Below are 24,063 nucleotides of genomic sequence, written 5' to 3' on the forward strand. Positions count from 1 at the left end.
TATGACTTTCGACAACAGCTTAGTCCATTACGGAGTTTGCCCTCGTAGTCTTCAACCAAGCGAACTATGTCTAGCATGGGCTCTCGTTTGGAGTCATTTCACTGGCGAAACTGACCTTACATTTGACACTATCCAAGCGGACGCATCTTCTCAGTTCAAAGTTCTCCTGGAGAGTGACTCCACCGTTGCTGATACGCGCCAGGATATTGAGCATCAGCTCGAACGCAGCCACGATATTGAGGTTGGAAACACAAACGTGTGCCTATTTGTGATTCAGGACCTGCTGAAGGATCCTTCTCCACTCGACATAACTAAATACCAAAGCTGGGGCCACAAAGTCGTGGTGCTCTGTGACTTCGAGAACGGCTCCTGGAAGATCCAGGGGTGGACGTGCAACGACACACTAGAGCGCTGGAGACTACGGAGAATCCTGGAGCACTTCATAGACAGCCTACACGTTTTGTCTGTTAGCCTCAATGACGATCTCAAAAGGGCATCTTCTCTGCCGATTCGACTGATAGACAAGGCGCAGATCCAGGAATGGAATGGATCAGGACAGCCCGCTGTGGATGCCTGTATCCACAGCCTTGTTCACAAAATGGCTCAGTCTCAGGCAAGTTCGCCGGCGGTATGTGCATGGGATGGAGAGTTCACATACGAGGAAATCGACCGGCTTTCTTCCCAGCTTGCCAACCACCTGCAGAGTCTGGGGGTAGGCCTGGAGACACACGTCTCGTTGTACTTCCAACCGTCACGATGGTCGCCCGTGGCCATTCTCGCTGTTCTAAAGTCGGGGGGCACCTTCGTCCTGCTCGAAACTTCCTATCCGCTAGACCGCTTGAAGCGCATGTGTCAGGATGTGAATGCAGGCCTTGTCATCTCATTGCCACAGGATGCAGAGACGGCTGCATGTCTCGGAGCACCTGTGTTTGCCCTGGATGGGGAGGACAAATTAGCAGCGTGGAGAGCCCAGCCGTTGGAAGTGAATTTATCCACCAATTCACACAATGCTGCGTATGTGGCCTTCACATCTGGATCAACTGGCAAACCCAAAGGTTTCACTATCGAGCATGGACATTACTGCACTTCCGCGGCCGCTCATGCAATGGCCTGGGGCATCGACTCCCAAGCTCGGGTCTACCAATTCGCCTCATACGCGTTCGATGGTTCGATTATGGAGATGATCACCACCTTGATTGAGGGCGGGTGTGTCTGTATTCCGAGTGCTGCAGACCGACAGAACAACCTGGCTGGCTCGTTTGCCGCTCTCCGGGCAACCTTCATTTGTCTCACACCTTCCATGCTCAAACACCTTGATCATGCAGACTTTCCAAGTTTAGAGAAGCTTCTTGTTACAGGAGAGCTGACCCCAAAGCAGCAGATCGAGCATTGGGCGGAGAAGGTGAAGATGACCATCACGTACGGACCCTCCGAATGCTCCGTCGCATGTGCCGTCCAGGAACATGTATCAACCACCACAGACGCCTCCAATCTAGGGCGAGCTATGGGTTGCAATCTTTGGATCGCTCAAATGCGCGACATCACCTCAATAGCCCCCATCGGAGCCGTGGGCGAGATCTGCGTGGAGGGGCCAACCGTCGGCCGAGGGTACGTCAACAATTTCGAGCAAACGGCCGCGTCATTCTTCGAAGGCTTGCCGTGGTTGTCACTGGTTCAGCGACAGAGCAGCCGTGTCTACCGTACCGGTGATTTAGGTCGCTATAACCCCGATGGATCGATTCAATTGATTGGGCGGAAGGATTCACAGATCAAGATACGCGGACAACGAACGGAGGTTGGCGAGATCGAGAACCAGATCCGTGGTACTTTAACAGGATCATTCAAGGATGTCGTCGTCGAAGTCGTCCGATGGGGCCAAGGCGATCCGATTTTGGTGGTCTTTGTCTGCGATAGCGCTGAGAAGAAGTTTACTAGCCAGGAGAAAAGTCCGGCCTTGCTTGAATCGGACGACACCCTCCATAGGGAATTTCAACAGATCAAGAATTATCTACGAAATATCCTCCCCGTATACATGATCCCGACTACCTTCTTTCCGATTTCTCGTATCCCGCTCACCAGCACGGGCAAGGTCGATCGTGGTCGACTGAGAGACCTGATCTCCAACCTGCAATCAGACGCCTTTGCTCGCTACGCCGCAATTACAAGTGCCAAACGCCAGCCCACAAGCGATCTCGAACGGTCATTTCAACTAGTTGCCGCCAATGCACTTGGACTCCCCGCAAAGAGCATTGGCATGAACGATGACTTCTTTGGTCTCGGTGGGAACTCCCTAACGGCCATGAAGCTGGTCACACTGGCGCGAGACCAACAGCTTGTCCTCACCGTGGCGGATGTCTTCGCCAACTCCATCTTGTCAAAAGTTCTTTCAGTTAGTACCGCCCAGATGAGTGAAGGGGGTATCAAAAATCTTCGGCTTGAGGAACCTGCTCCCATGTCACTGGTCCGTGGGGTTCAGGATCCAGTTTCATTTGTGCACGACGTGATCGCTCCCCAGTTGCCGTTTCATAGAGCAGAAGACATTGAAAATGTTCTTCCAGCAACTGACATGCAGTCATATGTTGAGCGATTCCCGCCTCATTACCCGTTGGTACGATTGAATGGTGAGGTGGACAAGTTGCAGGTAAAGGTCGCATGCGAACAGCTCGTCCAACGACATGCTGTTCTCCGGACGGTATTCGCGTCCTACAACGGTCGGTCATTGCAGGTTGTCTTGAAAGCGATCGACGTTCCCTTTCGGTATGTTGAGACCGCCGGCACCATTTCAGATTTCGAGGACGCCTTCTGTCGGTACGACGGGACCCTTGAAGTGCCAGTCAGTGTCCCCGGCCTCATTTTCGCCTTAGTTTCGCGAAGTGCGACCGAACACAGCCTCATTGTCCGATTGCCATTGCCTTGCTGCGATGGTGAGTCATGGATTATCCTCTTGCATGACTGGATGGCGTTGTATCAAAAGCAAGTCTTGCTTCCTCCCGTAACCTTCGCAGCTTGGGAGTCACTATACATTGCCCAACAGAACGAAAAAACATTTAGTTTTTGGCGAAACATGCTCCAAGGCTCCACTATGGCCCATCTGTGCGACCCTACAATCGATGTGCTCGACGAAGAGTTCATTTTTGCAACCCAAAACATCCCGCTCCTACAGCCTCCGCTGTCAATCACCCGTGCGACCCTGGTCAAGACCGCGTGGGCATTGACGTTGGCCGAATACAAAAAAGAGACAGATATCGTCTTTGGCCAGCTCATTCACGGACGAGCCCATGCTTTCTCCGATGAAGAGCGTGTAGCCGGGCACTTGGCAAAAATCATCCCCGTGCGGGTCAATCTACAATCTTTCTCGACCGGGTTGGATCTGCTACAGAAAGTCCAGCAGCAGCACCTGGCCTGCATGGAATTTGACCTAGTCGACTTCCATGATCTCGTCTCCAACTGTACCGCGTGGCCGTCAGATACGCGGTACGGGACGTACGTCCTGCACCAGGACAATGAGTATCTTGGGGAGACCGGGTTGATGGCTGATATTAGGGTTTCTACTAGCATGGCATATAATCCGATGATTTCCAAGGCGGTACGAGAGTTTGTAATCATGTCGACGCCTCGTGGAAATGAGCATGAGATCATGATTTGTGCTACCAGTGTGTATGTAGATCAATCTACGGCTGATTGGTTGCTGGCAAAGATGGTGGCCAAGTTGCAGATACTGGCGAATGCCGCGAACACTACTCGTCTGGATGAATTGATGGATGGTGAAGCGTAATCCTCACTATTGTTCAGGTCAGAAATGATATATTGTTGATTTCGAGATTTTATAGGATCGACTGTGGCTTGCTACATAGGACTGATATACAGTCAGCACATCTATCCACAAGTTGTAGTAGTGGGAATATCTCCACTCCACATACATTTTATGGTATAGATGTTATAGTTGGTTTCCCCAGTAATAGGATGATTGTTCTTGGTATTTCCCCCTAATTTTAAGAAACAATTACAACTAGCAAATGTGTAACCCGTTATGAGAAGGAAAAAATGCAGTCTAATAGTGCATTGCTTGGTCAGCAAAGTTAGCATCTGCGTTGTAAATTCGAGCAACCCCCCTCAAGCTCGCACACAAGACATCGCTTTGATTTTTCACTCAACTCCGACCCTCTTCCCACCCAACATGTCTCCCTTGAGATTTATTAAAAAAGATGATATCCTTCGATTAGGTGAAACCGAGTATGTCATCTTAGGAAGAATGCACAGGCACATCTAAGCTGACAGTAAAACCAAGTCCTCAGTACGCTGCGTGGCAGGAATACAACAGCTTCCCCCCAATGGACTGGACCGACATCCAAGCCGCTCGATCAATCGTGGAGTCATGGACAGCTGAAAAGTTCCAAGCATTGGGGGATTCCGGGGTGACTATTGAGGTGCCTATGCGAGATGGATTTCGATCTTCTCTTCGGGTCTACCGGCCAGAACCTCTAGTGAAGAGATCCATCCTAGTGATCCTCCTGCATGGGGGGGCTTTTGTGACGGGGGACAACAGGGAGTTGGCTGAATATGCGTTGGCACTGAGGGCATTGTACGGTGCAACGATAGTACTGCCATCTTACCGACTCGCGCCAGAGCATCCCTTCCCCACGGCACAGTATGATATTTGGGATACTTTGGACTGGCTTTCTCAGAATGCCACATCTATATTTGGGGCGGATCTCTCATCAGGCTTCGTGGTCGGTGGAGTGAGTGCAGGAGCTAATTTGGCTGCAACCGTGGGCCAAAAATGGGCTGACGAGGACAGAGCTCCCAAAATGACAGGACTCTGGCTATCTATACCTTTTATTTTCTCCGATATCCACCAGGTCCCCGTTGAGTATCATGATGTCTATCTCTCGCGGAAGCAGAATATCATGGCGCCGATGAATGGCGAGATTCCATCTGCTGTCCTCGAGCTTCTAAAGAGGGACGTCCAGAGCCCATGGTACAGTCCGTTCAACTCGTTTCATCCCCAGCCATATGAAGCCGTAGTCAGGAATAGAACTCGAGTATATTTCCAGGCCGCGGGGCAGGATTTCTATCGCGATGATGCCCTTGTTTACGAGCGGATCCTCTGGAAACATGGAGTTGAAACGGAGTTGGATGTCTATCCTGGAGTGAGCCTTTACCCCTCCCTTCCAAAATACTCTATATTGAATTATGCTAACAATACGTTTATAGCTTCCTCATGGCCATTTTTGTATCCTGCCGTTTCTCAGTGAGTCGCGCCGCTGCAACTCCGACATACTCTCCCATTTCGCATGGCTCCTTCGACTGGAGACACCGCCCTTGGAGACCGTCAAAGCCATGGTGCAGACTGTGGCCCCATCTATTAGCGTGTAAATAGATTCCTTGATTTGATAATACTTGCATGGAGTAAATCAAATCACGGCGGAGTGAACCCGTTTTACTATACAGAACAACCTTCCAGTGGATCCATGAAACCTTGGAATTGACTAGTTATATGTAACATATACGCTCAGCACGTATCATTCATGATACAATCTTGTAGCATGTGTATATTGGTTGTATTATATTGTGTGGGTCACAATCCATTAATATAGATATATGTGTAAACCTGATCGATGAGTAATGGCTGGACGCGAGCCTCCGACTACCTCTACAGTCTGCACGAGGTGTTTAACCATATCATGGTCGATGGAAGAAAAACTGCTAGGATTACTAGCAGCCTCTTGCTTTCGCAGCTCGATAGTGGCATTCCCATAATGCGGGATGACAGAGTCGATAACAGTCATTACTCGATCGGCGTCTAAGCCAATAGGTAACCGAATATCAGTTTCGAACATGCACTGTTCCGGAATCAGGTTGACCTTAAGGCCACCTTTGATAGTACCAATATTGACCTTTGGCCTACCAATAACGGTAGAAGTGCCTAGTTCTATTGCCTAGTCCTATTGCCTAGTCCTATTGCCCTATCCACGGCCGCCAAAGTCTCGGGATTCTTCATATGTTTCCCAATATTAGGAGGGGGTGTTGTGTCGATTGATTCCACCGCCTCAACCACCTCGGCAAGGAAGCTAGTTACAGTCCGGATTGCACCTTTGCTACATAGTTTATCAGCCTTTTATATCCACTCGGCTCTACCTATGCCGTTAAGTAGTCTTACCTAAGGTTTAAATATGCCCCCAAAGCACCCTTCGTAGTAACGGAACCTAATATCCTCAATGTTCCTTTCTTAGAGAATCGGATCGTATGGCCAGATGGCTCAGTGCTAAGCATAACATCTCCGCCCTATCGGTCTTTATCCTATTTAATAAGGAATTGGGTACCCTATCAACCGCCTATTTCCTCGTCAGCCGCTACACAAAGAGCAACACTCCCGTGTATAGAGTTTCTCCGGGCATAAACTGCTGCATAAGCAATCACTAAGGATACCTTTCCCGACTTTATATCGACAACGCCTCTTCTATATATGCGACCCTCTTTAACATCGCCAGACCATAGATCACGAGACCAATTATCTGTATTTTCCGGCATAGGAAACACATCTATATAGCCATTTAAAACCACCCGTGGGCTAGAACCTAACCCTCCTTGAAATTCGCTCACAAGATTATAAAGGCCTAGTTATGTTTCGACGACCTAGCTAGAAATTCCGCGGTCGGATAAGTACTACCTCAGAACTTCGGCAGCCTCTATAGTGCTTCCTAGTGGATTGGGAGAGGCTGCTTAGACGAACGATTGCAGTAGTGTTAGGGCCCTGCGAGGTCCTAAGGTAGCAGTGTGAGTTCGGGAAGTAGAGTCTATCGGCGAATGTACGTGCAGGTGTATAAAGAGACTAATTGCTGGTCCTCTATGCGAGGACCAGCGAGCACAATAAATACATGGTGCGCTTAGCTAATGTATTTAGCGACATACATGGCCATCCTGGCCTATGTATGCGATTAGCTACCCTCGCAATACGAGGGCCAAAGCTCGCTATATGCCTTTAGGCATCCGTAAGGCACCTGGCAGGTCGGGGTCCTGACAGATATTCTCTCGATTCCGGTAACTAGTGCTAGCGTAGAGCGACTTTTTAATACTACTTAAGATATCTACTATTATCGCCGAAGCCGTATAAAGTCTAAAATAATTAAGGAGCTTATAATATTTCTTTATACTTTAAGGTTTAACCTTAAAGAACGGGAGGCAAAGGAGCTTAAAAGATTCTTCTCCTTAGACGAGATTGAGGTAGTAAAGGAAGAGAAAGATAAGAGGCCTAATAACGTTAAGATAGACCTAATTAGTGATACTAAGGAGCTAGTTAATAGGTCTAATAATCTAATAGAGATAGGTAATAATAGTGATAATAGTGATAATAATAATAATAGTGATACTAGGCCTCTACTACTAGAGAGTAGTACCTAGCTACGGATTATTCGGGAGAAAGCGGAAAAGAAAGGAGGACGATATATTTAAGACTTATTGTTACGGACCTACCAGGCACCAATCGATTATAGGGCCGCAACTTACTGATGGGCCACCGAGAGCCAACCGATCTATCTGTTATTAGATCACGTGTAGTACCTTATACTCTAGACACCCCGAGTATTCAAGGAAAAGAGAAACGTGATCATGCTTAGTGAGCATGAGCATGATTTACCCTGAGTGGACCTACCCGGCAGACTTTATCCTATATATATGTGACTATATATAATGGACAAAGTCTACGTAACAACAAGTCCACTTTCGGCCTTCTACTCGCCGTCTTATAGTATACTACAATAACTAATAAGACAATCACTACGTGATTATATAAGTAGTAGAATAGTCGATAGTCGATATATAGAACAGTTCTACTATTCTACCTTCTACTATTCTACTTTAGAAGGACTTAGGATATCTAAGGACACTTATTCATGTATCTAGTTTAGTTCTTCGTGTTCAATCATATATTGTTACTTATATCTACTATTCAGAACCTTTGGTGACTCGTACACTTAATTATAACTTAACAACACTACGAATAGACCCGTACTTCGGTATAGGTTAGTTCGGCGCTCTATCTGGCATCGCTCCTCGATACCCTCAAAAGGACTTAGCCCGTATAAGGCCTGTTAGGCAACGGTACGGTTGAGAGACAGATCGTTGACGTTAGAAGCAGAGAAGCATCAGGCAAGTATAACCCAAGAATCTTCTAACATAGCGACGACCCGTTAGTCGTGCGTAACACTTATTAGTGGAATTATGGCATATACAATAATAAAATTGAATTACAATCTATTCTATTGATATTTAAAGTCTAGTAGGAAAACTAGGGAAAGGATATAACTAAAATACTTAAAATTATAGCTCGACAATGCATAAGTTATAAAGCTATGAAATCTTAGCATATTTGTAATGTTTGTTACCTAATTAGGTACCTAGGTGTAAGGAATGGGGTTCTAGTGTTTACAGGATAGAGCCTGTCAACTAGGTAAGATGAAGATGCCTGAAAGCGAACAATATATTGGAGGAATACAGAGACTGATTCTTGGAGAACCGCTGGGTTCTCCGGAGCAAATTATTTAACATGGGGGATCAGCGTTACGGTGAGCCAACACTGACGTGTCGACACCTATATGGTGTCGATCCTCTGGGAGTGCGAGAGATCTGTTGTAATGGAGTGCACCCAGGTCAATACACGTCTCACTAACTAGGCCAAAAAGACCACTATGTCAGCCGTCAGGCTGACATGCCTGGGACCGATACATATACTACTCAGTACGCACAATTGAACCCGTGGATCAGCCACGCCGTTACATCTGTGCATGGCTTCTGAGGATTCCGTTACAATAATGCATGACTATTTCCATTTTATTCCCTAAACGATAGATATAACGTAAATCACTAATAGGGTAGGGTAGTCAGAAAACGAGGGCAGCCTAAACATAACCGACGGACTAGCCATCACGGAATAAATGGCCCTGTGGGGTCCGTCTATTTTGAGTATGGTCTATTTTGTGCTGGCCAAATTAGAGGGTGCTCACTTAAGGCTTAGTAAGGAATCGCCTAGTACGCCTAAGCACTCGCTGAGCACTCACTAAGCCGACATTGAGCACGACTGAGCAATCACTGAGCAATCACTAAGCAATCACTGAGTATTAGTCATCAGTCACGTGATGGGACTGAGCATGATCACTGAGGCTGAGCCCGTACTGACGTCTACTCAGTGATCCTGAGCATGAGCGCCCTCATAAAGCGGCGGCAGCCTAGATAGGAAAGGCCCCACTCGGCAGACTTTATCCTGTCTATATACTTGCATAGACAAGGTCACTATCTCGTCCACTCCAAATTAAGAGATTTTTCCCATTTTATGCAGTGCGACCCTGACCCCTGTCTCTCAGCGATGCACGTCGTCGGCTTCCTTCGGTTTTCGGGCCTCGCGCAGTCAAGGCATGTCTGGGATTCCTATTCCATGGGGGTTTTTTTTTTTCCTAGGCACAGCAGGGAAAGAAGCGCTACACTGCCTAGAAGGGGAAGGTAAAGTAGTGGGCTTTGCCGATCTCCGGCCCCCGGGACCAGCCCGCTTTGCCCTCCTCGAAGACATACTTTTCTCAGCAAATTTGACGTGTTCAGCGTGGTCGCTCATTGTAATAAGCGCAGGTACGGTAGTTAGATCTATCCGTCCTTGCCCATGTCCACGGTATTGATAGTGGCGTTATGCAGTGGACTTTTTGGTTTTAAATTATGATGTATACGACAGCACACCCGGGTGAAATGGGGCTTAAAATAAATTGTGGCGTGCCGATCCCTTCTTCTGCTTGCTTTTTCAGGTCTCTACTAGTTCGCATGTTTGCCTTGTGGCTACGCCATACTGGGCGAACCGTCCAATAAAGCTTTCCTACATCCTGAACGTTTCCTTTTTTGTCCGTGACCGATGCGCCTAATAGCAACTTCCGACTACGAGTCCTGCAGGAGCAATACCCCGGGGGCCCTGCATGCAGTAGTCATTTTTCTTGGCAACGATCTGTCCAAGGAGAAAGCAACATTGATGTGAGTATCCAGGGCAGCGGGGTAGCACCGGAGTCACAAGTAAAATTACATCGAGATGAAAAGCCCCTGCAGTTTCTGGAAGCCAAAACGGGGTTCCCAATTCCCAAGAACCATACCACCGGGACACTGGTTTCTTGTTAAAATCTCGGGAGGAACCTAGATGTGGTAAATAGATATTGACGTCTATCTTTCACCTGGATTCTACTCACCTCTGGTGTACGAATTGTACCTGGTGTGTATTGTGTACCTTGTCAAGTCCTGAGCCCGCCTTTTGCCCGCCGATCTTTGGGAGTTTTAATTCGCTCTCTGCTTCTCCATCCCGTTTACCTCTCTAGACTCTAGGCCATAACAGTGGCCTACACCTATGTCAGTCTATAAGTACTGGAATACCCCTCGCCCCAAAGGCTCTCCTCAAATGATTATTCGAGAACTAAACCAGCCATCTCTATCTATCTTTCATAAGATTCTTGTTTAATAGGGGTGTCCCAGTTGTCTACCCTCGTTATGGAACACCCGACGCCCGACAACAACTTGGAAAACACTCCGTGGTCCAACTCAGAGTTGGACAGCTGGAGAACCGATGTTCTCAGACAATCTGAATCATTCTTCGTGACTTCGTCCCCCGAGCCCTTGGCCGTCTCAACAAGCGTACCAGCTGTCGGCGACCCCTCGTACAACTATCAATTACAGTTTCCAGCGATGCCAGTTATCCGAAATTTTGTTCCACCTCCTACCCCGGTTCCTTCGGTATACCTGAGCCCAAACGCCTTTCCTAAGCCCATCGACCAAAGTAACCCAGAGCCTGTGCCGGTTCATAGCAACACTACAGCTTTGGCTCTAGATAATCCCTATCACGATGGCTATCCATGTTCTTGGATTGATTTCACTCCATCCCCTTCCGCACCGAAACTTCCCGGTCCTAACAAGGAGACGGACATAAAGCCTACTGCAGCATACCTATGCCCAAACACCATCACCAGACCCATCAATAGGAGGAGCCTAAGCTCCGCGTCGATCCATAGCAGCAGCACCGCTATTTCCCCCGCAAGCCCCTACGATCCTGGCTGTCCAAGTCCCTGGACCGACGTCACTTCTTCGCCTTCCGCATCAAACCGAGCGGGTCCTCTGGAAGAGGTTAGCAAGAAGCCTGCCAAGACTAATAGGGCCTGCCTTACTCATGGGGTATCTAAACAGAAGTAAGATCCAAGGCCCACCCTAGCGGGGCAGCACTGTCAGTTGTCACATACCTGACCGCATATCACATACAGCCACAGCGATCTTTACGGCACTTTCAAGTGTGAGTGGGTAGGTTGTACCTATGATCGTTTCTTCTCGCGCAAGGGAGTCCTGATGCGGCACATTGAGACGCAACATGTCTCTCCGGGCGCTTTCAAATGTCCCTCGTGCGATCACGCCGCCAGTCGGAAGGAGAACCTCAGAGCACACCGACAGTCAATTCATAAGGAAACTTTTTAAGACGAATGTTACTTTGGATGTTGGAGTTCGGTTTGGAATGTGGGATATAGATAGCTGCTGCTTTACGATTAACGTTGCCCATGCTTTTTATACTTCAGAAAATGTGGAGTGTGGGTCAGATTATATATTTCATGCAATTTTCTCGCTCGACACCGACAAGACATAGAAAGTCTTTAACGAACTAGTTTAAGGTAGTTTGCTAGTTGTAATCATTGTTTGTCTTGAAAAGATAGCAATAGTGTAGTTTAACCATAGGGTTACCCAAAGGAGCCCACTATCTAGGGAATAAGGCCGCCCCGCTGTTTTCCTGCGCACAGTCGTGGGCCCACAACAATGGACATCCATATGAGATATATTAGCACCGGAATTATCTTGATTTTCGACGGACTGGAATATGTAACCGACATATGGGCCAATTGTTTGATTACTCGATTGACACTGCAGTTCTTTGTTAGGTAGGCCGACACGCGCGAGTTGGCAACTGCAGTACATGTGAACCGTTGCTCCGGTTTAAATAGACTTCAATTAAGTATGTGTTGTCGATCACAGATCTGCTGCTTACTTTAGAGGCGGAGTTATTTTCCCAAGCCTACCACAAACACCCCCAACAGCCCCCTTCTGTTGTCAACACACTCGGATGGGCTGAAGTCTTCTTACATTACAACATTAACCCAAAGTGTCTGCAAATGCTTTATATATTGAAAAGAAATTCTAAGCATCCTGGCCCGTACCATACTGCCCTTGATAAGCCATGAGATAAGCATTCTCGTCAAGTTGATCGAAGACCTCACATGACTATTCATTAGCGACTACCTTATTATTGCCACCTACAAGAATCTGGGAGCCTGGTTGAACCGCTTCCTCTTGGGCATTGCGTGCGCCAAGGTACAGCTGACGAACTTGAAGACCTTGCAGGTGCAGTATGGTATGTAGTGGTGTCGAGACTTCCAGCAACGAGCCAAACAGATTGCCCATAAGATGCTATCTTCCAGAACCATCTCCATGTGTACTCAGCTATGATGGGGTTGACTCTGCTACCTTAGAGGACTTTAAGCTCATTAAGTTGTGTTGTGTCAGCCCTTGATGGATGGCCGCCAGGCACAGTGTAAAAGCACCTGTTGACCCAAAATGCTGACACTTTGCTCCTGAAGATCCCAAATATTCCCCCCACACGTCACTTCTAAGAGCAATTCCGCTATGTGAGCACGCAAACCGGCAGTCTCGATCGCGATAAAGGAATGAAGAACTGGATGGTAAAAATCACCAACCATCCCAAATACAACGGCAGGTCTAAGGGCTTCGATTTCGTCCTCCTTGAACTCAAAAGCTGGGTCGCGGGTATGGAGCCCATCACAATTTCCAAACAAACCCTAGAATCATACAAATCATATGACACTGTCACTTTGTATAGCTCGGGAAAAGCCGACCTCCGGCTGAACATAGATCCTCAGACGCTGCAACAGTTTGAGGCTTCTTTTTTCTCCGGCGTAGAGTGTACTTTGTTCTTCAGTATGGTCTGGTTTCACTGAGGTGATTCAAATATGAACTGTGACTTGGCGGAGGAACATCAAAGGGATCAAGCAGGTCCCGCTGTCAATCAATTTGGAGAGCTTGTTGAAATTATGGATAACCATAATCTTTGCACTGGGAAAGTGAATGGTCGTCAAGACATCAACAATGACTCGTTGGCTGTGGCCGATTAGACAAAAGGCCGACGGCGTCTGATCAATTTCGTTGCAGTCGAGAAGATATGAACGGGCGTTATTTCAAATACTTTGGTTACAACACGAAAAGAACATCTCTTTGCCAAAGGGGCGTCTGTGTTCAAAATCAATGGTGTTGCAAGTCAGATGAATCGAAGGATAGCGGGTATATATGAATTAGGAAACTGTTCAGAAGCACTAAATTATTGCTCAGGGAGCTAGAGACAAACCTCATGGGGTTGTAGTTACCGAAAGAAACTAGCACTCAAGAGCGTGGCGAGGATAGGAGTGGGATAGCGGCCTAGGTCCATGTCCGGGTTTCTCGCCTGAGGCCGAGACCGATGAGACGCACTAGTCACCATATGTCAAGCGCCTGGATGTCTGCAAGCATAGCTCCACCATAGCTACAAGTGATGCAATCTACAATTCAGGGTCATATACTGGTCGCAAAACATGCAGTGGTGCAAAGTAGCCAAAGCAAGTAAATACAATTCCTCTAAGAATCAAGACGGACACAAAGATGCGGATCGATTGACCGGTTGAAATTGAAATGGTATGAAATTTGGTGCGTATTAGCGTCAGATACACAGTGGGAGAAAGTGACGCTGCGCGACCAGACACATCATGCTCGCCAATTGTAGGAACAAGGAGAAATATCGAGACTGAGCTCTTCCCGGTGCCTCGGGGCCGACACAGCTATGAAAGTGTAAATTTTTTGATTCGTAGGGCATGGTGGCCCTGCATTCTCCCACGAATAAAACGTTATCAACCCGCCAACTCCATCACCTCAAATCAACATCGGCTCGTTCCGTCGACTTTTCCTTGCCTGACCGACCGTCTGCGCGTAAAGGGAATCGCCCACAAAAACAACACAAAGAAGCCGTTTAGATGTTGGAGGGGTAGAGCATAACGCGGACGGTAGCGCCGAAGGACTTGGGGGGAGGTTGTTGCGGAACTTAGCCCGGACAACACCGGAGTTGCCTATAACAGTCAGATAAGGATATTTCGACGGATTTTGGGCAGCTCGTTGGCTGCTGTGTCTGAGATTGCTCGATGGATCACGTACCGTGTGGGCGGGTGACCTTGCCCCAGATCACCCGAATGTTGGAGCCGCGGACCTCACGCTTGGCCCGGTAAACGAAAGCGACCTTCTTGCCAAGGTAGAAGTTGGCGGACTTGGTGTCATCAACACCCTCGATCTTGACCAAGCTGTATAACCATGTATCAGATTCCATTCTTCCATTCACATTTTGGGCGCAGGGTATAAGTACCTCGTGTTGGGGTTGAGAGCGTGCTTGGAACGCTGGTAGCTCAGGTGGCGACCCCTACAAAGAAATCGTATTAATGCTCTGTTCTGACCGGTGATGGTTCGAGTTGGTTGCGATGGTTTTTGGATCCTCCAAAATCGGTCCTCCATTTCTCCATTTTCGAACTGATGTCTCTCGTGTGCGACGATGGGAATGTGCGGTGAAAACTTACTTGACGTAGACTAGAGGAGGAGAGAATGTTAGTATATCAGGTCATTTGTGTCATCGCACACAGGATGTTCCTGCGCCATCGCGAATTCGAGACCGTCACAACGACGATCCAGCATTCGAAGGGGTTCACTCACGGCGGTGTCCTTGTTCCGAAGGCATTGTGTCGGCTTTTTTCTGGGAGCGGGCAAGGAAAGAAAGTCGAAGGAATGACCCGCAAGATCGTTTGTCGTGTTGTCGTCGGATCGAGATAGTCTAGCGATAGAGCGCACAACCAATGTGCGCCGTGTATCAGGTGACAGGGCTTAGGGCTAAGCGAGCCCCTCGGATTTTGGTTGTTCCAGTCCACCACACCGCCCAGTGTTTTCTGTCAGATTAGATCAGCCGATTAGATCAGCCTAGATAAGGGTAAGTTAATCTTAGATAAGTAATCAGAGCCGGGCACTCTGGTTTCTCCGGTCCGACTATCCCACCACGGGCAACAGTCGTCCGAGCCGGTTTGCCCGCAGTCTCAGCTGACAAACCTCAGCATGACGACAACTCTTCATCCAACGAATTTTATACACTGTCTTCATGTCTTCAAATTGAGTGAAGTGAAATGAGTTGTGTTCAGATAGAGATTGCAATTCACTATATTGATTTGATACCACAGTAGCTTGGAAATTAACCATTAACCCTGAATATCACATCTACACATCTTCATACAACAGACCGAGACCACTTATTGGGAAATCTAGAAATTCCCCTGCCCCACCATGTTGGGATTACACTTAAGATGTAATCCTAGATTCGGGGAAACTTCCAAGCAGACTTCTTTTCTCACCGAACCAGACTAGGACATATACCGAGGGGCAGGTTGCACCCCCAACGGCTAATATGCTCCGGATTCGGACCTATAGATTGAAAGCCCTCACACCTCAACCGGACTTAACAGTCGGGAAAATAGAATCCGTCTGGTATGAGAGATGACAAATTCGCCGATCGCTCCCCACGATTTCGGTCACCGGTACTCCGTAGAGCTCTCTCTTATCACGTTGCGTGCTCGGTATTTGGTGTTTCTTAATACATAGGCTCAGTGGAGATGTCGCACTTCAAGGTGGCTTGCCTATCATGCAGTAGATCCACTTCATACACATTCTGTACGTAGTTGACCGCAAAGCTATTCAGTACGTACCACTCCACTCTCGAATTCAGCTTGTTCGGGCAATGTGATCCGCGCCTAGTGAGATTACTTACCAGATGACGCCCCTTTGTACAGTACTCAAGGAACTGCATGAATAATTTAAATAAGACCGGCATAAGCGACATCACGTTGCACACCCTCAAGGAGAGGTACGAGGTCGAGTCTACATAGTAAGCTGTAAGCTGCGCGGGGTCAATAGACCGGGTAAGATCCCGTGGGATTTTACAGTGACCCTAAATACTTGAGTCAATGACAATGGGTGATCTGAAGACCGGAGTTAAGAAAAGAGAGACATATAAGTCAACAGACCGGCAAATGCCTCGAGAGGGTCAGGCCAGGAGCAGAGCCGAGACTAAATAGTTAAAAGGCCAAAAAAAGCAAAGGATCAGTCATAGGCTATCGTCATAGAGAAAAATCGCAGTAATTACCCTGAAGTCATAAAACACATAAAATACCCCCCAAGCCCCACCAGCGAAGCTGTGAGAGACTCCCGTAGAAAAAGTACTCCGCCGGATCCTGTCCTCTTCTTCCTTTTCTTCATCTTTCCCATCAGTTATTCATTCCTATAGCGATTTCAATATGTCTGGCATGGTCGCACAAACCGATGATCGCCAGAGTGCTGGGTGAGTTGTTCCCCTCCTGTCTCTGACATCACCTCCCCGTCCGGCGGAAGCCCACCGGATACCTCATCTCAACCTCAACCTAGCCCATTGCACTTTGGAGTGGAAGCACACTTTGCCTCCATCCTGATTTCCTCTGATTTCTTCACTGGGCATTTTCGCAAGCATTGTCTGCTCCGAGAGCTCCCTACTGAGACCCTCACTGCCGCGTGCAACGCAAATTCTTCCTCGGTCGATTCAACGCAACACCGCTAACAATGGATGTCGCATTCAGCACCATCGAACTCAAAGATGATACCATCATTGTGGTACTAGGCGCCTCTGGTGATTTGGCGAAGAAGAAGACCGTTCGTGCCCCTCCCCCGAAGATATGACCAGTACTGACTAACTGCATCACAGTTCCCTGCACTCTTCGGTCTCGTATGTGCTATTTCTACTAATGAACATAGTCCCAGTCGACTGACTCTTCCAAATAGTTCCGCAACAAATTCCTTCCCAAGGACATTAAGATCGTCGGATATGCGCGGACTAAGATGGAGCACGATGAATACCTCAAGCGCGTTCGCTCTTACATCAAGGTCCCCACTAAGGAAATCGAAGAGCAATTAGACCAGTTCTGCAATCTTTGCACCTACGTTTCCGGCCAATACGACCAGGATGACTCCTTTATCAACCTGAACAAGCACCTCGAGGAGATTGAGAAGAGCCGCCAAGGAAAGGAGTCTAACCGTGTCTTCTACATGGCTCTGCCTCCCAGTGTCTTCATTACTGTTTCTGAGCAGCTCAAGCGTAACTGCTACCCCAAGAGCGGTCTCGCTCGTATTATTGTTAGTTGCCTGGACGCTTGCTGTTGGATCACATATTGATACGAGTGTTCTACAGGTCGAGAAGCCCTTCGGTAAGGACCTTCAGAGCTCGCGCGACCTCCAAAAGGCCCTGGACCCCAACTGGAAGGAGGAGGAGATCTTCCGTATCGACCACTACCTCGGTAAGGAGATGGTTAAGAACATTCTGATTCTGCGATTCGGCAACGAGTTCTTCAACGCTACATGGAACCGCCACCACATCGACAACGTTCAGGTACGTTGATGGATATATTAATTAGTCTGATCTCGACTCCTAACCTCGACTACAGATTACATTCAAGGAGCCATTCGGCACCGAGGGCCGTGGTGGTTACTTCGATGAGTTCGGTATTATCCGTGATGTCATGCAGAACCGTACGTTCCAAGTCGCTTTGATGAAATAGGACCAAGCTAACAGTTTGCAGACCTTCTGCAGGTTCTCACATTGCTCGCTATGGAGCGCCCCATCTCCTTCTCTTCCGAGGACATCCGTGACGAGAAGGTCCGTGTTCTCCGCGCTATGGATGCCATCGAGCCCAAGAACGTCATCATCGGCCAGTACGGCCGCTCCCTCGACGGCAGCAAGCCCGGTTACCTCGAGGACGACACCGTGCCCAAGGATTCGCGCTGCCCCACCTTCTGCGCGCTGGTCGCATACATCAAGAACGAGCGTTGGGACGGCGTTCCCTTCATCCTCAAGGCCGGAAAGGGTAAGAATGGATTCCCCAGGACATGTTAAACAATGTCTAACACTCAGCAGCCCTGAACGAGCAGAAGACCGAAGTCCGCATCCAGTTCAAGGATGTCACCTCCGGCATCTTCAAGGACATTCCCCGTAACGAGCTTGTCATCCGTGTCCAGCCCAACGAGTCCGTCTACATTAAGATGAACTCTAAGCTCCCCGGTCTGTCCATGCAGACGGTGGTTACCGAGCTGGACTTGACCTACCGCCGCCGCTTCTCCGACCTCAAGATCCCCGAGGCCTACGAGTCCCTGATCCTGGACGCCTTCAAGGGTGACCACTCCAACTTCGTCCGTGACGACGAGCTGGATGCCAGCTGGCGCATGTTCACTCCCCTCCTCCACTACCTGGATGACAACAAGGAAATCATTCCCATGGAATACCCCTACGGTATGTGTTCTACCTTGATCCCGACCCTGACATGTACCTAATTGATGATATAGGCTCCCGCGGCCCTGCCGTCCTCGATGACTTCACTGCCTCGTACGGCTATAAGTTCAGCGACGCCGCTGGCTACCAGTGGCCTGTTACGAACTCGGCCCCCAACCGGTTGTAGATCCTCGGGGTACAAGCTGTTTACGACGATTATGGGAAGCGGATTTGGGATACGAAGGAATTAAAATCTCTTTTTACTCCTGTTGGTTGGTCGGCTGGCCATAACAGGTGTCGCTTCATACTGTGTTACTTAAATTCGGTTTACAGATCCAATTTTGAATTGGATGCGACGCACGCAATGAAAGAACTTACGCTATACTTCAGTTATTATATCAGAGTCTCTGAGTTACCTATACCAGTAAAGTGTATGCCTTGAGCAATACATCACAACCCCTAAAAGTCCCACGTTCAACCCGTTCCTTGTGTTTCTATAATTGGCATTCAGGGACAGATTATGTCATCCGATCTCATCTCAGCCAATCAAAGAACTGACAAACTGACATGTACAGCTCAACCTGCAAACAGACAAGAGACAACACACCTGAAACAAGTGCCTACATGCAGTAGAAACAAGAGTAGAAAAAAGAAAACAAAAAAGACCCTGAAACAACAGCCGGATCGACAGATGCCCGTGGGGATAAAATAAATTAATAATAAATCGATAAGGCCGGCCCGCTCAGGCCATGTCGATTTTCTCTCCTTCTTTCTCTTCTCAGCTTCTCTCAGCTGTAACAGCTACAGCCGTCGCACCTCCGATCCTAACTTCCTCCCTATCCGTGCCAACTCATCCATACATAACCACACCCACACCCCTAATCCCAATCCCAGCGGTACCGCGCACGCCAATTGCCGCCATTTCAGCCCCCCGCGATCAAGCCCCATCCTCACGCGACACACCACAGAGGACGAAACGACGAAACGCTATACCCTACACAGAATACCCGGCCCATACTTTAATCCCCGGATTCAACTCCGAATAGCGCGTATACTATCCAGTTGACCAATTCATTGGCTACATTCTCATCCGCATCCGCATACGTACACTATCACTTCCTTGGGTACATGTGGAGGAGCTGAGCGCATGCCAGCCCGTGGATAATCAGAATGCCACAGACTGCGAGGTGGGCGGGGACGCCCTCTATCAAGGGTCGGTCTGAGGCGACTCGGATGGCTTTGTTGACGTTTAGTTTGGTTGGCTTGCAGTGCGTATTTTTCTTTTCTTTTCCTTTGGTTGAATGGTTGGGATCTTGCGCTGTGCAAATTCTCGAGACTTGCGGGTCAATTGATTAGGGATTCAGATTGGATATTTGGAGGGGGTTTTGGCTGACTCTTTTATGCTTGGGGTAGGTTTACTTGGGGTACTGAGATGACCTGTAAGAACTTCCCTAATTGAGATTGACCCTTTGGATTGTGGATACTTGTCGCTAACTCGGTTGTCTGGGTTAGATTGTACGCCATACCTTCTACAGCTTGGTTTGACCAAGTCCAAGACTTCGTTGGTGTGGATTGCTGGCCCTCTATCTGGGTTGATTATCCAGCCTCTTATTGGTGTTATTGCCGATCGGTCACGGTCGAAATGGGGTCGCCGGAGACCTTTCATGGTCTTTGGATCTTTTGTTGTGGCTTTTTGTCTGTTCGTCTTGGGGTGGACGGCGGAGATTGTTGGGTTGTTCGTTAAGGATCCTGAGAAGGTACATTTCCTATCTTTTCGGATGAAACATCAGCTCTACTGGGTGAATTGTGTATTGGAAGCTAACATGCGGTTAATTAGGCTAAGAATGGCACAATTGCCTTGGCTATCATCAGTATCTATGCGGTGGATTTCTCCATCAATGTTGGTAAGTGACAGACTTATCTGTCGAAATACGTAGCTTACAATGGTATAGTCCAGGCGTGTTGTCGCAGTTTGATAGTGGATACGCTACCGATTCCATTGCAGCAAACCGGATCCGCATGGGGTATGGCCTTTCCCCATATGTCTCAGTCTAAAACACTGACAGTTATCTTAGCCGGGAGAATGTGTGCCATTGGCCAACTCTTTGCTTATGTGGTGGGCTCCATTGACACTGTCAGTATATTTGGCAGTCTACTTGGAGACACGCAGTTTAAGCAGATGACCGTCATCGCCGCTTTGTCATTGGTGGGCGCCGTCGCTGTCACTTCTTATTCGGTGAAAGAGCGTGTTCTTATCTCAACGAGGTGGGTTTGTTTGAAATAATAAAGTAGACCCAACTAATTTGGCATAATAGGGATGGTGATGGAAAGGCTGGCGCTTTCCAGGTCCTTTCCCAGTTGTTCAAGACAACCTTCGAACTGCCACCTCGTATCCAAGCGATTTGCTGGGCCCAATTCTGGGCGTGGATTGGTATGCAGATCTCTGCGCTATGTGCAACATCTAAACCTAACATGTTCTAGGCTGGTTCCCTTTCCTCTTCTACAGCACAACCTGGGTTGGCGAGACCTACTTCCGCTACGAAGTCCCCAAAGACGATATGGCCAAGGCAACCGATATGCTCGGCGAGGTCGGCCGTGTAGGCAGTCTGTCATTGACTGTCTTCTCATCCATCACCTTCCTGAGCTCCGTCCTTTTGCCATTCTGTATCCAGCCGCCAGATACTAAGCGGACACGATTTACCCCACGACCTCCACCGGGCATTGCAGCTGCTCTCAAAGCCGTGACTGCATTCCGACCCGATCTCCAAACAGCCTGGTTAATCTCACAGATCATGTTTGCTGCAACAATGATCTTCGCTCCTGTGGCCCACTCCCGAGCATTCGCAACGTTCCTGGTAGCTGTGTGCGGTATTCCGTGGGCGATTAGTGGCTGGGCTCCCTTCGCGTTTATGGGCGTGGAGATCAACAAACTGACAATGGGCGGCGCAGCTGCAATGCCGAACTCACACTCCGGCGTGACTATGATCACCTCAGCCAGTCTACGGGCCAACTCCGCTGCCGACACGGAGCTGGACGTGCTCAGACTAAACCACCGCGACTCATTCGACAGCGATACCGACGAGGAAGACCCATCCTCCAACACCCCATCAACAGGCGAGCTAGCTGGCATCTACCTGGGCGTGCTCAACGTGTACACAACGCTCCCCCAGTTCGTCGGCACGATGATCAGTTGGGTCGTTTTCAGCATCCTCGAACCTGGCCCCGAGCCCGCAACAGACAATGCCTCCGATACACAGTGGATGAACCTAGACAAAGACAGGCCCAACGCCATTGCCATCTGCCTCTTCATTGGCGCGATCAGTGCACTGGTAGCCGCCGAGGCCACACGACGACTGCGGTACATACTATGAGCCAGCAGACCACTGTGGGGAGGAAAGTGGGGTGGGGGGGGGGGGGGGGGCGCTTCCCTCCAAAATTACGATCCATCGCGACGATAGCCATTGATTTTTGCTCGATACCCGATGCATTTGCATACGAGCCTGTCCCGACGCCGGGATGCTCGTCTGTGTACTTTTTATCTACCTGTACAGTGCATTGAGCTTTTGACCTTTTGACATGACATGTTTCCCAAAAGAAATGTTCTTTTCTGGCAGTTTTATGCTTGACATCTTCACATATACTGATGATATACAATACAAATTTAATTTTTAATGACTGAACTTTCAAACAATCTTTCAATTCCAAGCTACTTTTGCGTCCATTTTTGGTATGACATCATCTTATGCGGAGATGGGTTGGAGGATCATTAACAGTAAGCTACACAAATCTAGCCCTCTGCAGAAGGGTAGGGATGTTCTATATGGAGTATAAAGCAATTCGATTAACTCGAGTCTGCATGATTCACAACTGTCCTTAGTGGGGCAGTGACGATGTAGTGAGAAGTATATGATGCTGATCGCCCCAGACACCGCAAGCGGAGGGGCAATCCAGCACCCATAAAGCTCGTAGCTATTGCCTTCTTACCTTTTTTCTCTTTCAAGCCAATAGCTATCCAACAGCTTCAGCTTCCATCAATCCATTCAATTTCATATTCACAGGATCCGCCAAAATGACTCCCAAAGTCCTCATCGTCCTCACTTCCCATGGCAAGATCGACGCCACTGGTAACCCAACCGGCTGGTACTTGGTATGCAGCACAATTAATCACCCTTCAATATCTACCATAGAGAAATACGCACAATGCATCAAAGAAAAAGAACTAATATAAAATACCAGCCCGAATTCGCCCATCCCCACGAAGTCCTCAAAAACAAAGTCTCCCTTACAATCGCCTCGCCAAAGGGCGGCGAGGCACCCCTGGATCCAGCTTCAGTGAAGATGTTCGAATCAGACGCCGTGTCCCAGACCTTCCTGAAAGAGCAGAGGGCCCTGTGGGAGAACACGCACAAGCTGGAGGATATGCTCCCACGCGTCGGCGAGTTCGATGCTATCTTCTATGTTGGTGGACATGGACGTATGTTTCCCCCAAGGCGATATACCATGATGTCTTTTTTCAAAAAAAGTCCAAAAAAGAAAAAGAAAAAGTATACTAACATTCATACTTCCTTACAGCAATGTTCGACCTAACAACCTCCAAAACCAGCCTCTCCCTAATCGCAGCCTTCGCTGCCTCTAACAAACCAGTAGCAGCAGTCTGCCACGGACCATGCGTCCTCCTAAACGCAACCGCCCCCTCCGGCGAACGCCTCATCTCCGGCGTGACGGTGACAGGCTTCTCGAATGATGAGGAGGATGCGGTGGGTGCATCGTCTGTTATGCCCTTTATGCTGGAGACGGAGCTTGGGAAGGTTTCTGGTGGGAAGTATGTTAAGGCTGCTGAGCCTTGGGAGGAGAAGGTTGTTGTTGGGAAGGCCGCTGGTACTGGGAGTGTACTTATTACTGGGCAGAATCCGGCTTCGGCTGGGAAGGTTGGGGAGGAGATTTTGAGGGCTTTGGGGCTTTGATTGGATTGAATATGCTTTGCTTGCCTTGTCTATTGGTTTACTTGAGTTGCTTACTTGACTTGGATATTGGCTGTATGGTGTATCGTATATGGTAGGCTAAATATGACTTGTTTATGAATTATCATCCTATTATTATTCAGGCTTGATTATATCCTTCAAGATAGTAGGACAGAATCGCAATTAGAGGTATTTTTGCCCGATTTCAGTCCGAAAAAAGAAATTAAAATATAAAGAAAATCAAAGACAAAAACGATTCATATTGGTAGCAACTAGCAACCTGAACCCCATAGTAATATGGCAGTATGAAAAAGCAAAAGGGGAATAGAGCAAAGTGACAGAGACAAAGACAAACAAACAAGAAGGGCCCAGATTTGGTAGGTAGATTGCGAGGGGAAATCAATGAAAAATCAAGTTCAAGAATATAGTTTCAAGGTAAGAAAGGGGGTATCTGGCCAGCTCGAGACTGGAGAAGATCCGAAGAGAAGGGGAAAAAAGGTCGAGAAGGACGATTGTCACAACCAAATAGTATCCGTTAATCGTTTCGCGAGGTTCGTCAGTCGGCCCATTGATATGAATGGGTCTTGCGGTTATTTAACAGACTAAGGTCGAAAAGCAAAGACAGGGTCTGGTTGGAATAAGGGTATAGGGCGGGCGAAAGGTAGCTGATAAGACGGCGTT

At 48.3% G+C, this 24,063-nt stretch overlaps 7 protein-coding genes across 7 annotated transcripts; 6 read left to right on the plus strand and 1 right to left on the minus strand.

Annotated features, from left to right (window-relative positions):
- Position 1: 1 nt before the first annotated feature.
- On the plus strand, positions 2-3,775 carry N7446_004216 (non-ribosomal peptide synthetase; the record flags this gene model as incomplete). The annotated part of the gene is made up of 1 exon (XM_058512965.1): positions 2-3,775. One exon carries the CDS (start codon positions 2-4, stop codon positions 3,773-3,775), a length of 3,774 nt encoding a protein of 1,257 aa, XP_058374294.1.
- A 402-nt stretch (positions 3,776-4,177) lies between these two features.
- Positions 4,178-5,376, plus strand: N7446_004217 (alpha/beta hydrolase; the record flags this gene model as incomplete). Its single annotated transcript, XM_058512966.1, has 3 exons — positions 4,178-4,233; positions 4,289-5,150; positions 5,215-5,376. The coding sequence occupies 3 exons, from the start codon at positions 4,178-4,180 to the stop codon at positions 5,374-5,376; spliced, it is 1,080 nt and encodes a 359-aa protein (XP_058374295.1).
- A 5,136-nt stretch (positions 5,377-10,512) lies between these two features.
- Positions 10,513-11,484, plus strand: N7446_004218 (uncharacterized protein; the record flags this gene model as incomplete). The annotated part of the gene is made up of 2 exons (XM_058512967.1): positions 10,513-11,204; positions 11,277-11,484. The coding sequence occupies 2 exons, from the start codon at positions 10,513-10,515 to the stop codon at positions 11,482-11,484; spliced, it is 900 nt and encodes a 299-aa protein (XP_058374296.1).
- A 2,490-nt stretch (positions 11,485-13,974) lies between these two features.
- N7446_004219 (60S ribosomal eL33 domain-containing protein) lies at positions 13,975-14,824 on the minus strand (the record flags this gene model as incomplete). Its single annotated transcript, XM_058512968.1, has 5 exons — positions 13,975-14,168; positions 14,254-14,396; positions 14,459-14,512; positions 14,667-14,676; positions 14,800-14,824. 5 exons carry the CDS (start codon positions 14,822-14,824, stop codon positions 13,975-13,977), a joined length of 426 nt encoding a protein of 141 aa, XP_058374297.1.
- Positions 14,825-16,722: 1,898 nt separating this feature from the next.
- On the plus strand, positions 16,723-18,608 carry N7446_004220 (glucose-6-phosphate dehydrogenase; the record flags this gene model as incomplete). The annotated part of the gene is made up of 8 exons (XM_058512969.1): positions 16,723-16,812; positions 16,865-16,885; positions 16,942-17,292; positions 17,348-17,545; positions 17,601-17,685; positions 17,736-18,020; positions 18,071-18,442; positions 18,496-18,608. The coding sequence occupies 8 exons, from the start codon at positions 16,723-16,725 to the stop codon at positions 18,606-18,608; spliced, it is 1,515 nt and encodes a 504-aa protein (XP_058374298.1).
- Positions 18,609-19,186: 578 nt separating this feature from the next.
- On the plus strand, positions 19,187-21,815 carry N7446_004221 (putative sucrose transporter). Its single transcript, XM_058512970.1, has 8 exons — positions 19,187-19,689; positions 19,835-19,860; positions 19,934-20,178; positions 20,259-20,325; positions 20,374-20,445; positions 20,497-20,686; positions 20,737-20,852; positions 20,903-21,815. Exons 1-8 carry the CDS (start codon positions 19,592-19,594, stop codon positions 21,790-21,792), a joined length of 1,704 nt encoding a protein of 567 aa, XP_058374299.1. The 5' UTR covers positions 19,187-19,591; the 3' UTR covers positions 21,793-21,815.
- A 675-nt stretch (positions 21,816-22,490) lies between these two features.
- On the plus strand, positions 22,491-23,385 carry N7446_004222 (ThiJ/PfpI family protein; the record flags this gene model as incomplete). Its single annotated transcript, XM_058512971.1, has 3 exons — positions 22,491-22,568; positions 22,658-22,895; positions 22,994-23,385. 3 exons carry the CDS (start codon positions 22,491-22,493, stop codon positions 23,383-23,385), a joined length of 708 nt encoding a protein of 235 aa, XP_058374300.1.
- Between the last annotated feature and the right edge of the window lie 678 nt (positions 23,386-24,063).

This window comes from Penicillium canescens, assembly GCF_028828765.1.
Source record: "Penicillium canescens strain IBT 15451 chromosome Unknown utg000003l_segment0_segment0, whole genome shotgun sequence".
NCBI lineage: Eukaryota > Fungi > Ascomycota > Eurotiomycetes > Eurotiales > Aspergillaceae > Penicillium > Penicillium canescens.

Coding starts and splice junctions, on each gene's coding strand:
- N7446_004221 (XM_058512970.1), top strand. CDS start 19,592: ATGCCACAGACTGCGAGGTGGGCGGGGACGCCCTCTATCAAGGGTCGG. Junction 20,446..20,496: donor GCAAACCGGATCCGCATGGG/GTATGGCCTTTC, acceptor CAGTTATCTTAG/CCGGGAGAATGTGTGCCATT. Junction 20,687..20,736: donor CGTGTTCTTATCTCAACGAG/GTGGGTTTGTTT, acceptor TTGGCATAATAG/GGATGGTGATGGAAAGGCTG.